Source organism: Myotis davidii, unplaced genomic scaffold, assembly GCF_000327345.1.
Source record: "Myotis davidii unplaced genomic scaffold, ASM32734v1 scaffold62, whole genome shotgun sequence".
In the NCBI taxonomy this organism is placed as follows: Eukaryota; Metazoa; Chordata; class Mammalia; order Chiroptera; family Vespertilionidae; genus Myotis; species Myotis davidii.
Window position 1 is genome coordinate 1,929,374 of NW_006295180.1, and position 13,472 is coordinate 1,942,845.

The window sequence follows — 13,472 nt, forward strand, 5'->3', positions numbered from 1 at the left end:
TAAGAGAAACATCTCACACCGATGTTTCTCTCTCTCTGTCTCTCCCCATCCCTTCTCCTCTCTCTAAAAATCAATGGAAAAAATATCCTTGGGTGAGGATTATCAACAACAAAAAAAGGTCAACAGTAGTGAAGGAGCAAGTGAGGGTCAATGGATGGAAATTACTAACAGAGAGAGGAGCGGTAAGAGGATTCTTGCTAGACTGACTCAACAGAAGTCTTGCTTGAGGCAGGCCAGGAAAAGGTAGCAAGGGTGGCCAGGTACTGAGGGTGGGAAATTTTCCCTAGAATTTGTTCGCTCAAGTGGATTCTACAGGGACAGAGAGGAAGCCATGGTGGGGCCTAGTCAGCAGAGGTTTCTAAGGAGCCCAATTAAAACACTATCAAAGAAGTCTTTGTCCAGTGCCTGGGCCCTACTGTGGGTCTTGGCTGATTGTAGAGGAACAGATGTTTCTGAATGCAGCACTGGGGTGGTAGAAAATGCCCCAATTCCAGGAACTGAGAGAAATTTCAAGAAGTTAGTTTTTTATTTAGGAAGCTTTTATTGGTAAGAGAGGCCTTTCCAGCTTTTAAGGGCCCAGTAGCTGCTACAGAAATAGCAACAAATTGCAAGTCAGCCTCAGGAGACCTAAGCCACAGGAATGTAGGATGCAGTTGCTAAATCATTCCAGCAGGTGGCAGAGTAACTGCGGTATGGCCCTCCCAAAGGAAAGCATGATGGCTGGCCAAGGGCAATGGTGAGTCACTGGGGACCCACAAGGAATTGGACCTGTGTTTGGGATAACAGCCGAGTTTGGTGGAGGAACTCAACATTAAAGATACTTTTTATTTTTATCAAGGCTTTACATATACCCTGGGTTATGTAGAGCCTGGGGAAATAAGAAATTATACTAAAAACTTGTTTGCATTTATTAAAAAATGAAAAGATGATGAGCCATTTGGCAGTGAATGTTTCTGTTTGGGTAAATTAGAGTTCCCATTTAACTGAGATCAGAATTCACTTTCAAAGAAGGTTAGGTTGCTGATTCTTCGTTGGACTGTTCTGGCAGGAGCAACTTCTACCTCCTTTCTTTGCACTGCGTGGCCCCCAGGCTGTGGAAAAGGATTCCATTGACCGCTGAGATGCCTGTGTAGCTCCCCTTCTCCAGTTTCCTGGATGTGCACCCATGTCAGAGCCTGCAGGGAGAGAAGCTGCAGCTCCCCTGCCGGCTGGACCACTCCCAGCAGCCCTCGGGGCCCTAGAAAAGGAGGCGAGGAGAATCTTGGAACAGGGCTGACCTGAGCAAAGCAGATTCTCCTCAAACCACAGTCTAATGGCAGACTGAGTTATGTAGGAGGGACATGTCAGCAGGGCCACACCCCCTCCAAAGATTTCTTTCATTGCCCCTTCTCGATTCCTTGGCTTGGAGACACCTCACCCCAATTTCTGCCTCCATCCTCACGTGGCATTCTGTTCTCTGTGTCTGTGTCCAAATGTTTCTTTTCTTTTAAGGGCACCAGCCATTGGAGATAGGCCCACTCTATTTCACTATGACCTCATCTTAACTTGACTGCATCTACAAAGAATCTATTTGCAAATAAGGTCACAGGTACTGGGTATTAGAACTTCAACATGTCTCTTTGGAGGACACAGTCTCACCCAAACTACCTTTTTCCACATGCAGGGCAGGCCTCAATAATGGGTCCTGGATTTTCTAAGATCACGGCCTTGGGTCACAGGGAAGAAGGTCCCTCTGCTCTTTCTGAGTGCACACCCATGCATCGTAACATTTCTCCTCCCTCCACCCCCTGCACACTGGAAATAGTGATACACAGCCGTCTCACAGAGCTGTGGGGCAATTTAATTAATGTTTAGAATGCACTCTGAGGTCTACGGATGAAAACTGCTGTGTAAGTGCAAAATTATTATTAGTTCCCAGCCTCCTGCCCCCTGGCTTCTGACGTGGCTTTTGTTGTTGCTGAATGGGACCCACTTACGGGCTGTCCAGCTGGCTCTTTCTGGGCCAAGGCAAGTACATACACATTTGCAGATTTCCTTCCCTTTGAAAAAAGCGTTCCAACCCTGTGGGATGTCTTGAAGCTTTTCAACGTCTGAATTTCTCTCCACTTGTCTCAGTACTGTAATCTACAAGAGTAGATTGTAAACAGGCTACTTTGAAAGGGAGTGAGGGGGAAAATGGTCAATTTGAAGAAATCGTCCCTCTTGTAATGAAAAATCAAACAACCTCTCCTTCTCATGCAGAATCTGAATGAACCACTAAGCGAGAGCTGTCTCCCTTGCCCAGAGGGATGCTGTACGTGTTGATGCATCGAAAGGAGGAAAGAATAGAAGGTTTGCTTTCCAGGCCCAACCTGTGCCACCTCTCTTCACTCTAACTTCTCAGGAACCATGGAAACACCCGCCTGGATGATGCTTCCCTGATAGCTCTTCGTTACCTCACTGTGCCCTTGCCGGGAATCCCACGGGGAGAGTGAAATACAGAAGTGGAAAAGAAAAGAGAGCTATCTGCAAGTGAAATGGCTTGTCTCTGAAGGAGGGGATGGGGCTCGTGTACAATTTCTCAATCTCTGGGGCCACAAGCAGTGTTATATGCCACCATCTTCCTCTCCTCTAAAACGTATTCACACCTCGCACCGCCCGTTAGGCTCCCTGAAGGTGTCTTTTGGTTTATCTTAATGCTTTGTTAGTCTGTTAGTCAGCCAACTGCTGGAAGATTTTATTTTTAAAAATATCTAAGGAGCAATTATGTTAACATGTGATCAGTTGAACAAAAGTATAAAAAGGTACAGGACCAGTGAAAGAAGCAAACATGAGCTGCGTGACTGTAGACACAGAACAACAAACCCACAGAGCTGGGGTGATGCCCTCCATGTTTCCTAAATCAACCTCACTGATCAAATATAATATCAAATTATAGGGGAAGCCAGGAGTATCCTGCTGGGACAGCAAAGTTGAGGCAGGAGAGGGAGGAAAGATGGATAAAACCAGCTCTCACCACGTGCCGTCTGTGACCACAGCTCTCACCACATAATATCTGTGACTGCAGCCGCACCAGAGCTGTATGTTATCACAGCAGCCGTGACACATGGGGACTTCTGTCTAAGATGATTAAGTTCCGCCTGTGATGCAGAGGTTAAGATAGAAGAAATAGTTTTTCTTTCCATTCTGTTATCTTTATAAAAGGAACGGAGACCTAAGCAAAAAAAAATAAAAAATATGTACAGCAGCTAAGAGCATAGGAAAACCCAGCACTAAAAACTGCAAAGATCAACGTGTAAGAGCCAGCATGCTTCCGTCTCCTCTCCCTTCCACGGATGCTATGCTTCTTTGCGCTTCTATCTGCGTCCTGCATTGTCTTCCTGCTTCCTATCCCCTACAGCCCTTCCATCTCATCTTTCACTTCGCTTTTCTGGTTATTGTCCTAGAAATGAATCTAATTATATGGCTCTCCAACCCAGGGCCCTTCAAAACTGCCCCACTGTGCAAATTCTCTATAACTTGTCTGTCTTCCATTATTGCCTCCTCCCTACTTGGCCTGGACTCCTCCCTACTTGGCCCTGTGCCCACCAAGCTCTCATATCAATATGTGTTCATGTGTGTTCTCTACCTTTTTGCCTTAAAGACTGTGCCCCTGCCATTACCACCACCTTTTCCCATTACTACCATTCAAAATCCTGCTTATCTTTCAAGTCCAAGTTCCTATGGACCCCACATGAATTTTTCTGTACCATTCTTTGTATACTTCCCTAATGTTAAGTAAAACAAGTAGCTGCACATACAACTCTGAGCTCATTTGTCCTTCCACTAGATTGTAAGCTCCTTGAAATGAATGACTGTCTTGTGTTTTCTGGGTTCTACATAAAGTGCCTATACCAGTCTTTTGTCCAGGGTGTATACTCAGCAAATATGCTTATGTTTAATTTCACTCACTCAACACACACACACACACACACTACAAAAAGACGGGTGGTCAAATTGTCATTTCTTATGCAATATAAAGGTGAAATTTAGAGAATATCTAATCTCAAGGAGACAATGAACAGCAATAATAGACCCTGACCAAAGAATTGATTTATTGTATCTTATCGCCAATTGGATAAAACCTGCCTATGTAAACAAATGGTTGCAAAATTATGAGGGACAATTATTGAATTAAGCAAACAGCTTCCATCTAAGATTCTTAGGTCTTTGGCTACTTTTACATGGGAAAGATGGAGTACTAAACAATCAGCTAGATAATACCGCCAAATAAAGTTGCCAATGAGGAAAGAGCTGGGGAATCCGACAGAATTATTCTGAGATTCCCAGCTCTGGCTGTGCCATGGGGTCAAACACATGAGCCTCATGTGCTTTCTCTGCCCACAGGCCGCTGTCACATCTTTTCCTCTGCCAGCCTAGCGAATAACCGACTCTGTAGGTTCCCCAAGTGCAGCCCAATATTTTCTGTGCTGATCAGGTTAAGAATTATTATGGGAACAAAAACCATAGGCCTTCTTTTGGAAGAATGTGAAATTGATATTCATCTATTTGTCTTGCAACATCACCAGGTTAAATTATTATAACTGTATTTCTAATTCCATAGACAAAAGGAAGCCTTGAGAACAAAGATTCCCTGGCAGTGGAGACAAAAAAATATGGTCCATGATTATCCACCTTCCTATGAACTACCTTGATAGGCCTTAATTGAGGCAGTGGAAAACACTGTCTCCTTGATAAATTCTGCCCTCCTCATCTCTCTCTTCCTCTCTCTCTCTCTCTCTCTCTCTCTCTCTCTCTCTCTCTCTCTCTCTCTCTCTCTCTCTCTCTCTCTCTCTCTCTCTCTCTCTCTCTCTCTCTCTCTCTCTCTCTCTCTCTCTCACACACACACACACACACACACATAAATATATATATTTACCTAATACCAAATATTAGGTATGAAATGTTGAGTCTACAACATTTCCATCAAGTTTTCAGCATAAGTCAGTCCAGACTGATAAAGGGCTGCCCCGCCCTAGTTTTCCAGGTCCTGTAATTCTAATGGCTGTGAAGCATTTAGTTTCATTGTGAATTAATCTTTCGAAGACAACATGACTCATTCAGCAAGTCTCCCCAGCACTTTTGGTAAATAGATTCCACTGAAAAGGAATCTATAACTTTACTGCCATTTTATGGGCATTCATCTTTACAAAGAGCCATTTTCCAAAGTGGATTCACCTATGATGCTTTTATAACTATTACAGCCACTTGCACTAGTTGTTCTTACCATTTGGGGAGTAATGGACCTATTTGAGAATCTTGAGTGAAGCCCCATGAATCCCAAATACAGAGTTCATGACTTGACATACCCTTCTGAAGTAGAAACCCTCCTCCTCCATCCCTCCTACCTATGGTCATGCATGTCGTCAAGCTGATCATGCACTACCTGGTGGCAACACAATGCTAGGATAGATTCAGGGGCACCTTTGGGATTCAGGGGTGCCATTTAACAGAGGTCTACCTGTCATAAATGTCCTCTCTGTCAGAGGAAGGACTCAGCCAGTCTTTCATTTCTAGAATTTCACCTTCGGTTCAGGTTCTCACACTAATTTACAGACATCCCAAACTCATTCCAAAGTCTTAGAAGAAATTTAAATTAAAAAAAAAAAAACACTCCACCCTGGTCAGTGTGGTTCAGTTGGTTGAGTATCGTCACATGCACCAAAAGGTCACCTGTTTGATTCCAGGTCAGGACATAAGCCTGGATTGCTGACTTGATCCCTGGTAGAGGGCGTGCAAGAGGCAGCCAATTGATGTTATGTTCTCACATTGATGTTTCTTCTCCTTCTCCCTTCCTCTCTCTCTAAAATTCAATTTTAAAATCTTAAGAAAAAAGAAAAGGAAAAACATTCCCTATTCACATGGATACATTTAATAACATGAAATCTGTGACAAAGAGGCAAAAACCCTAAATCTAACATTAATGTAGGTAATGCACACTCTACTGAAGGGGTAAAGTCTCTTTGGAAAACAAGTCTGGAAAGGACCAAATTTGATAAGAAAAAACACAACACTTGCCCAAACATCTACGTAACATTTGTGAATTTCCTTCTCCCTGCATCCCAGCGGCTCGACCCAGCGGCTTGTGGAGGACTTCTGGCTGGTGCTTCAGGAATAAGCGCCTGAACTGACCTCCTCACTCCCCAAAAGCACCTTATACAGAAGACTACAGGAAAGCCTCCCTTGTAGGGTTTTTTGTTTGGGACAATGCAAAACGTAAAAAGTAGAAGTCATTCTCCCCTGCCCAGAACACCACTGCAATAAGGATAATAACGCAATGAAGCTTCAAATGTGTACAGTGAGTGCTTTATACTTTTTAGAACATTTTCACACACATTATTTCAATCAACTCATACAACAGCTTTTGGCTTATAACCGAGACAGTATAAACTATAGGATCTTGCCCAAGATCATACAGGTAGTGGGGACAACTGGGACTAAACCCAGATTGCATGATTGGTCCGACATTTCCACCGGGTCACAAGCCAGTAAACGGGTCTCTGTCCCATTGTTGTCACCCCAGGTGATGTCCTCTCACTCTCTACAGTCAGGCTGCTTGTCAGTTAGAAATGATAGCTGTAGATATAAATTTCAAAGGGAGAAAAAATACGAGTCCTTCTTTGACAAGCATTATAGAGATATAAAAATAAAGGTGGCATTCTTTTTTATTGCTTCTTTACACATGTCTTTCCCAGATGCAAAGGCCCTGTTGGGGAACAGTTCATCAACCTGATATTTCTATGTACACATAATACCCCTTAGTAGTAGCAGAGCCTTCACACCAGGAAACCATTGGCTAAATATTCCCCACTGTCTCACAGCATGGCCTGTCCATTTCTTCCAGACATAAAACATCTGGGCTAGTACAAGAAACATAGCAAATTCAAAGAGATGTTTCCCAGATGTGCAGCTGTCCTCAAGAGTCTGTCCCAGGGCCAGCTCTGGAGATTCACATTTCCCAAGACCCTTTTCCACTGCATCTCACCATAGCTTTTATGTGACTGAAAAAAGTTCAAAGAGGTTGACCAGATAGCTGAATAGAGCACTGAGAAGGTAGCTGTGAGGAAGCAGCACAAGAGAGCACCCAGCCGGTGGCCCATGCTATGTGGTCATGTGATGGTTTTCAAAATTCTATTCACAGCAAGTGCGGTGGGATTCCCTTCAGATGTTTCAGTCAGGTGAAGGAATTCCCAGGAAGGCTGCCACCTTCGGTGTAGGGCGCGTTCTTCTTTGTCCTGGGTGACACACAGGCACACCACGGAGCCTTCAACTTTAGGAGAAACATCCTGCAGAAAGTTGCTCATACCAGTTCTGTCTTGGGAAGAGTCACTAGTTCCACAGGCTTGTTTGGGGAGGTGACTGGGAGAAATGCTCGTTCCATTACAGGTTTAGAAAAATCTGGAAAAATACTCTGTTGTCGTGCAAACTTCTGAAAAATACATTAAAAGAGATAAGTGAGAAGTGAATATTTGGAGAAATGCACCAGTTGTCACCTCAATTTAGACTCCATTCACTAAGGGCTGCCTGGACATGTGGTTTGAAAGCCCTCATTACGCTGGCTACTCACTCACTCTACACTGGGCTTGATCTATTTCACTGCTACTTCTAAACTCTAACCAGGAGATGCACTGGTTACAGACTGGGGTCATTTCAGGCCCCTATTGTTAGTTATCTGTATGGAAAAATCAGTGCCCATAGAAACAGGCATTTGCAACAAAAAACTAAAGTTACTCACTTTTAAAATTTACTGCCCAGTAATTCTAACTATCTTATATGCAATACATTTACGGACAAAATTACAAGCTCTTTGAGAGCAGGAACTATGTCTTACACCCCTACAGTGCCTAGCTTATGCCTTCTATACAGTAGGTGCTCACCAGAGTCTTTTACTTAACTAATATTTAGAATAGCAACCAGAGAGAGGAGTACATGACCAGAGAGGCAAGATAGTAAATACAGAGATCTAATCAGCAACCAAACAAAGGAGCCCTGGCGTAGCTCCTGGGTGAGATCTGTCCCGGTCCCTACGTAGCCAGCCCTTCCTGATGGCATTGAGGCAGATGGGGAAAATTATTTCCTCATGGTTCAGGCCCAGAGCTGACCCTGCTCCCCCACAACCTCAGTCAACCCAGGTGAGCAGCTATGCAGAAGAGGCTCAGAGTCTCTAAGCTGGAGCCTCCTGTCAATAGCTCACGGGCATGTCAAGGATGCCTAAAAAGTAGCCAGCCACCCCCTACCACAGGACACTCTCTGTGTTCCCTACTGCTCTGGCTTCGCAGGGTTAATTCTAAAGAAGTGAGTGGAAGTAACAAAATATAAGGAGAGAAGCCCTAAGAGGAAACAGTTGGAGGGCAGGTGAATGACACTGATCTTTCCCTGTGTGGCTGTGATGCTCACTGGCCTACAAGAACGTGCCTCTGTCCCGACTGGGGGACAGAAGGTGTTGCCCTTTCCACCACTGTAACCATGAGGCATTTCTCAGATTTTCTTCGATATCTTACTTCATGTCTCATCCCAGTGCTCTGTGCAGAGCCACAGGACAAAAAACAAGCTGGGAGCTTGTTGTAATGATTCTCGCAGTCCGGGGGCTCAATCAGTCCAGGGCACAGAGACTAGCTCTCTGTTATTAAGTGACTTACACTATCTACAAAACATTCAGATTGGTGCCCCGGGTGATCTTTTAGTAATAACAGATGTCTTAAGAAGATACTTACACAAGTGAAAATGATGAGTGTTAAGTAGAAAACCACCAAAGCCAACAGCAGTACAATCTCAGCTCTGTATTTCTTAAAAGTTGCTTCTCTGCACTCCTTATGGCATCCTTTAAAAAAATAGGTGAAATATGAAGCCATTTAACAGGACTTTTCTACCATAATAAAAAGCTAAGATGCTTTGTTCCTGCTCGTTAAGTCCCTGTCTCCCATCACTGTCCTCACATCTGTGCCATCGGAAGAACAACAGTAACGACAGCAGTGGCAGTGATGGCGGCAGCCAGCGCTCACTCTCACTCTATCCAGCTGTGTGCAATGGGACTGACACACAGCATCTCACTGAATCTTCTGGGACAGGTCTGAGCATCCTATTTTACAAATGAAGGAATCAAGGCTCAGAGAGGCTGAGGGACTAAGGCAGATGGAAGAGTCAGGAGTCAGGTCCAGACTTATCCTGCTGCCCATCAGTCTCCATTTCAAATGTCCGGGGTTTCCTGGCTTTTAATTTGCATTTATATCAGATGAACCACCAGTTGTTGATCTATCTATCTTCATTGTGTTGTGCAGAATGCTGGGTGTCCTGACATCAGGAGGATTGCAGGACTACAAAATGAGGCAGCGAGCTGCCCAGCTGTTGCTGGGTAAGTAGACACACTTTTGTAAAATTATTAAAGCTTCTCCACCAAGACTGATGGTAAGGGTGGCCTACAGAACAAGCTCCCCAGAGGGGTTAAAGGCTGTGGTTGCAACCCTCTGGGAGGCCGAGTGAGGCATTCAGCCCAGGAGGGGACATGGCGGAGACAGACTCTCCCCACTCAGACATGACATCCTATGTGCTGCTTGGGGAAGCTAGGTTGCTAACTGAGTCTCCCTGAAAGCCAGGCAGGAGCAGGTGGAGTGCAGATGAATGGGGGGTTCTTCCCAGGGACAACCTCAAGAAAACGGTCAACCCCTAAAACTGGATTTAAAAGTTAGTGTAATAGTCTAGGGATGAATTCTCACAGGAAGCTGTGACTCAAGGTTTAGAATCACTGGCCTAATGCTTCCTACAGTGTATTGTGCACACAGTCTACCCCAGGCACTATACTTAGCATTTTAATGCAATATCTCATTTAACTGTCATCGCAAGCCGGTCGTAGAAATTATTATTCCATTTTAGAGATGAAAGAACTGAGGCTTAGAATCGATCAGAGATTTGTCCAAGATCACATGCTAAGGAACAGCATAGCTAACATCTGAACCATATCTAAGTGACTCTAGAGCAGTGATGGCAAATCTATGACATGCATGTCAGAGGTGAAACAAGAACTCATTTTTTTGGTTGATTTTTCTTTGTTAAATGGCATTTAAATATATAAAATAAATATCAAAAATATAAGTCTTTGTTTTACTATGGCTGCAAATATCAAAAAAATTCTATATGTGACACGGCACCAGAGTTAAGTTAGGGTTTTTCAAAATGCTGACACGCCAAGCTCAAAAGGTTCGCCATCAGTGCTCTAGAGTCTAACCACCTAGCAACTTGCAGGCCTTCGAAGAGGAAAGGAAAGAAAATCAGCTTTGCTTTCACTTCATCTCTGCTCTTCCCTGCTGGGTTTCTCCTGTTTCTATCATAATATTCATTGAGTGCCTACTTGTGCCAGAGACAGCAGAGACGAAAGCAGAGAATGGAGCATGTCAGGTGTAGGAAATTCTACAAAGACGAACAAAGCAGTGTAAAGGGCTAGAGACGGACAAGGGTTATGCTGTGATGGGTGTGTGTGTGTGTGTGTGTGTGTGTGTGTGTGTGTGACAGTGAACCAAATCGAACACAGATGTGCTCCAATCTTCTGACTTAGGCTCCAGCAGAAAGGGTCAATTTTAACACCTACAGAAAGTGCATAGGCATTTTGCAAGAAGAAAACAAGTGCAGCAGACCACCTCACCTGTCACTTTCAAGGTCACTGTGCCACTTTGGTTTCTCTGCCCTTCCGGCCCCTCCAGAGTGCATCTGTATGTGCCCGAGCTGCAGCTGGTAGTGTTTTGGATCTTCAGGGAATACAGTCCTTCACTGGTGGCCTCGAAAGGGCCCTCCTGCTCCATCTGGTGATGGTTCTGCACCTCTATCCTCTCTTCACCGTTCTCTGTAAGCTGTTAAAAAAAAAGAATCATTGAATCATGCTCTACTGACAGATCCGCAAGCACTGAGTCTCGACACCAATGTGCTGCCTCTTGTTTTCACAAAACCCACCCTCCACAGATGTCTGGAAACAGTTTATTGTATGGATGTGTGACCTTTGGGGGCGGGGGGAGAGAATCGGTGACAATTCTTTAAGGCTCTGTTTGTTTTGGAATTACATCAGGACTGTATTTTATGATCCTTCATACCCCATCCTCTACCCTACATGAAAGAGAGAGTGTTGCTATTGATGCTGATGATGTGTTGACCATGATGATCTGATGAAATGGGTAAATCACTTTGAATCAAATTTTGTTGCTGGCTGTTCTATATTAAATGTCCTCTTGTGTTCTTCAGCTACCAACTCACCCACCGACTGACTCTTATTTTTGTATCCCAGCCTTCGATTTGGAAACATTCCTAAATCTGTTAAGACCATTGCCAGACAATGATCTGACTTAGGCTGTTCTCCAAAGACCGCATATCTGTGTGGTCATCCGAGACATTACAGGAGGTACCATACTTACTCTACTAAAGTAGGAAGACAGGTGACAGTAGTCCCATGTGGAGATTCTGTGTCAGATCATTTGGTCATATCGAGAAACACGTGAAAGGATAGTGACAGCTTAAATTACTGTACCCAGGACAGATCAGCCTGGAGATGTCAAATTTAGTCAAACTAATTGGGTGGGATTTCTTTCCCTGAACTATCTTTATGATTAATTTCTGGGGTCTCTTCGTCATCTCCTACTTCAAAGATTAGGCACCCGCTGCACTCACCATCAATTCTCTTTTCCCCAGGTATATACTTAATTTGCCTAATTAACTTGCCCATCCACCTTCCAATGAAATATTTCAAAGCTTCTAAAACAGACTTAAACAAGCAGGGAGGTGAATCACTGTGTTCGGTGCTCAGCCCCTAGCCCTATGCTGAGTGGCTGGAGACCAGCAGGAGCCTGGGTCAGTGGCATTCCTTTCCTGGCCCCAGCATTATAAGGGCACCACAGAGCCACCCCAGGGTAAGACACAGCACTAGCAGGCTTCACTGTCACTGTCTTTGCCTGCACCTGCCAGTGCTTCCTCCCTCATTCTGGGGCACCTTCAACTCCTCTCCTCCTTCTCAGAAGGGAATCGTGCAGGGAAATATATAACCAAGGGGTCAGGGGGACACCCAGTGATGCCAAGGCACCTAAGGAGAGAAAACACACACACACCCTCAGTGGTTGGTTCCTGCTTAATTTATTAAGTTAGGGGAACACACTATGAAGTCACCAGAAAGCTCCGGTTCCAGCTTCCACAGCCTCGGGTGTAGTTAGCATTCCTGTGGAGTGGGCTGCAGAGACATCTGGTGGCAGATTTATCGCTCCTGCACGGAGCCCTGCTCCACTCACTGGCACGGGGCTGCTAAGACTAATGGCTTTTCTCAGGCCCAGTCTATGAATGTAAATCCTATTACTTGACGGTTCTTCTTGTGTTAAAAGGTTCCTTCCTGAATAATCAAGGATCTACAGACTGGGGCCTTTAGGTGATCAAAAATAAAGGGGAAAAAAGGAGGTGTGGCCAAGGAACCTTAGAAAAAGTTAAGGCGTCCAACGGATTCTAAAATACATATAACATAGCTCAATGTTTCCCTTTTAGGACTAATTAAACGACACACTAAGGCAGTGATGGCGAACCTTTTGAGCTCAGCGTGTCAGCGTTTTGAAAAACCCTAACTTAACTCTGGTGCCATGTCACATATAGAAATTTTTTTATATTTGCAATCATAGTAAAACAAAGGCTTATATTTTTGGTATTTATTTTATATATTTAAATGCCATGTAACAGAGAAAAATCAATCAAAACAATGAGTTCTCGTGTCACCTCTGACACGCGTGTCATAGGTTCGCCATCACTGCACTAAGGCCTCATCATGTGCTCACACCTGTCCCCTCCACCCCCCTTCCCACCAGAGCTTTAGATGGGCCAGGTGTCCAAGACCATCAGGGGCCACCTGTTCCGAGACTCCACATCTGTAGTTTGAACTAATCAAGTCAGCTAGGTCTCTGCAATTTGCACGGTGATGTCTTTTCAAACTTAACCTCCAAATCCGTTCAACTTGCTAACAGATTTCACTGGAACTGTTTTGCTAGAAATCTCTGCATCTGAAGAGACAGACACTGGCTGCAACAATCATTTTGAGGTGATCTGCATCTGGTTTTCTCCTCTCCTGGAGCCTCCTCTCCCATCCAGTGACCCCCTCCCTCAGCTCAGAAAGGCCCTAAAAGTCAAGATCAAAACTTCCAACCCCCTGGAGCAGGTGGAAAATAAACTATTGTGCTTATTTACTTAAATAGGACCCCACTGCCATGCTGGCTGCTGGGAGCCTCCCAGGCAAGTACTGTATGCCCAGCTGATCAGAGCTGCTGGCAGTGGCCTTCTGCCCATGGGCAGAGGAGAATTCATTTCAAACATCACCAGTAACAACAGCAAAAAGTAATTTACTTGATGGCCAGATTTTCATGGGCTTCTAGCAAAACCCTCCAGCGGGCCTCTAGTTATTTTCAATAGCAAAGCCAAGGCAGGGTGAGAAGAACAAACAGGAG

The 13,472-nt window shown here is 44.5% G+C and overlaps 1 protein-coding gene across 1 annotated transcript in view; it reads right to left on the bottom strand.

Annotated features, from left to right (window-relative positions):
- Positions 1–6,308: 6,308 nt before the first annotated feature.
- CD83 (CD83 molecule) overlaps positions 6,309–13,472 on the bottom strand; it is a 17,560-nt gene continuing 10,396 nt past the window's right edge. Inside the window, exons 3-5 of the mRNA XM_006769708.2 lie at positions 10,655–10,859; positions 8,733–8,839; positions 6,309–7,447 (exon numbers count right to left, since the gene is read on the bottom strand). Of these exons, the coding sequence (XP_006769771.1) occupies positions 7,319–7,447; positions 8,733–8,839; positions 10,655–10,859 (441 nt within the window). The 3' untranslated portion in view covers positions 6,309–7,318. The remainder of the gene's footprint in view (positions 7,448–8,732; positions 8,840–10,654; positions 10,860–13,472) is intronic.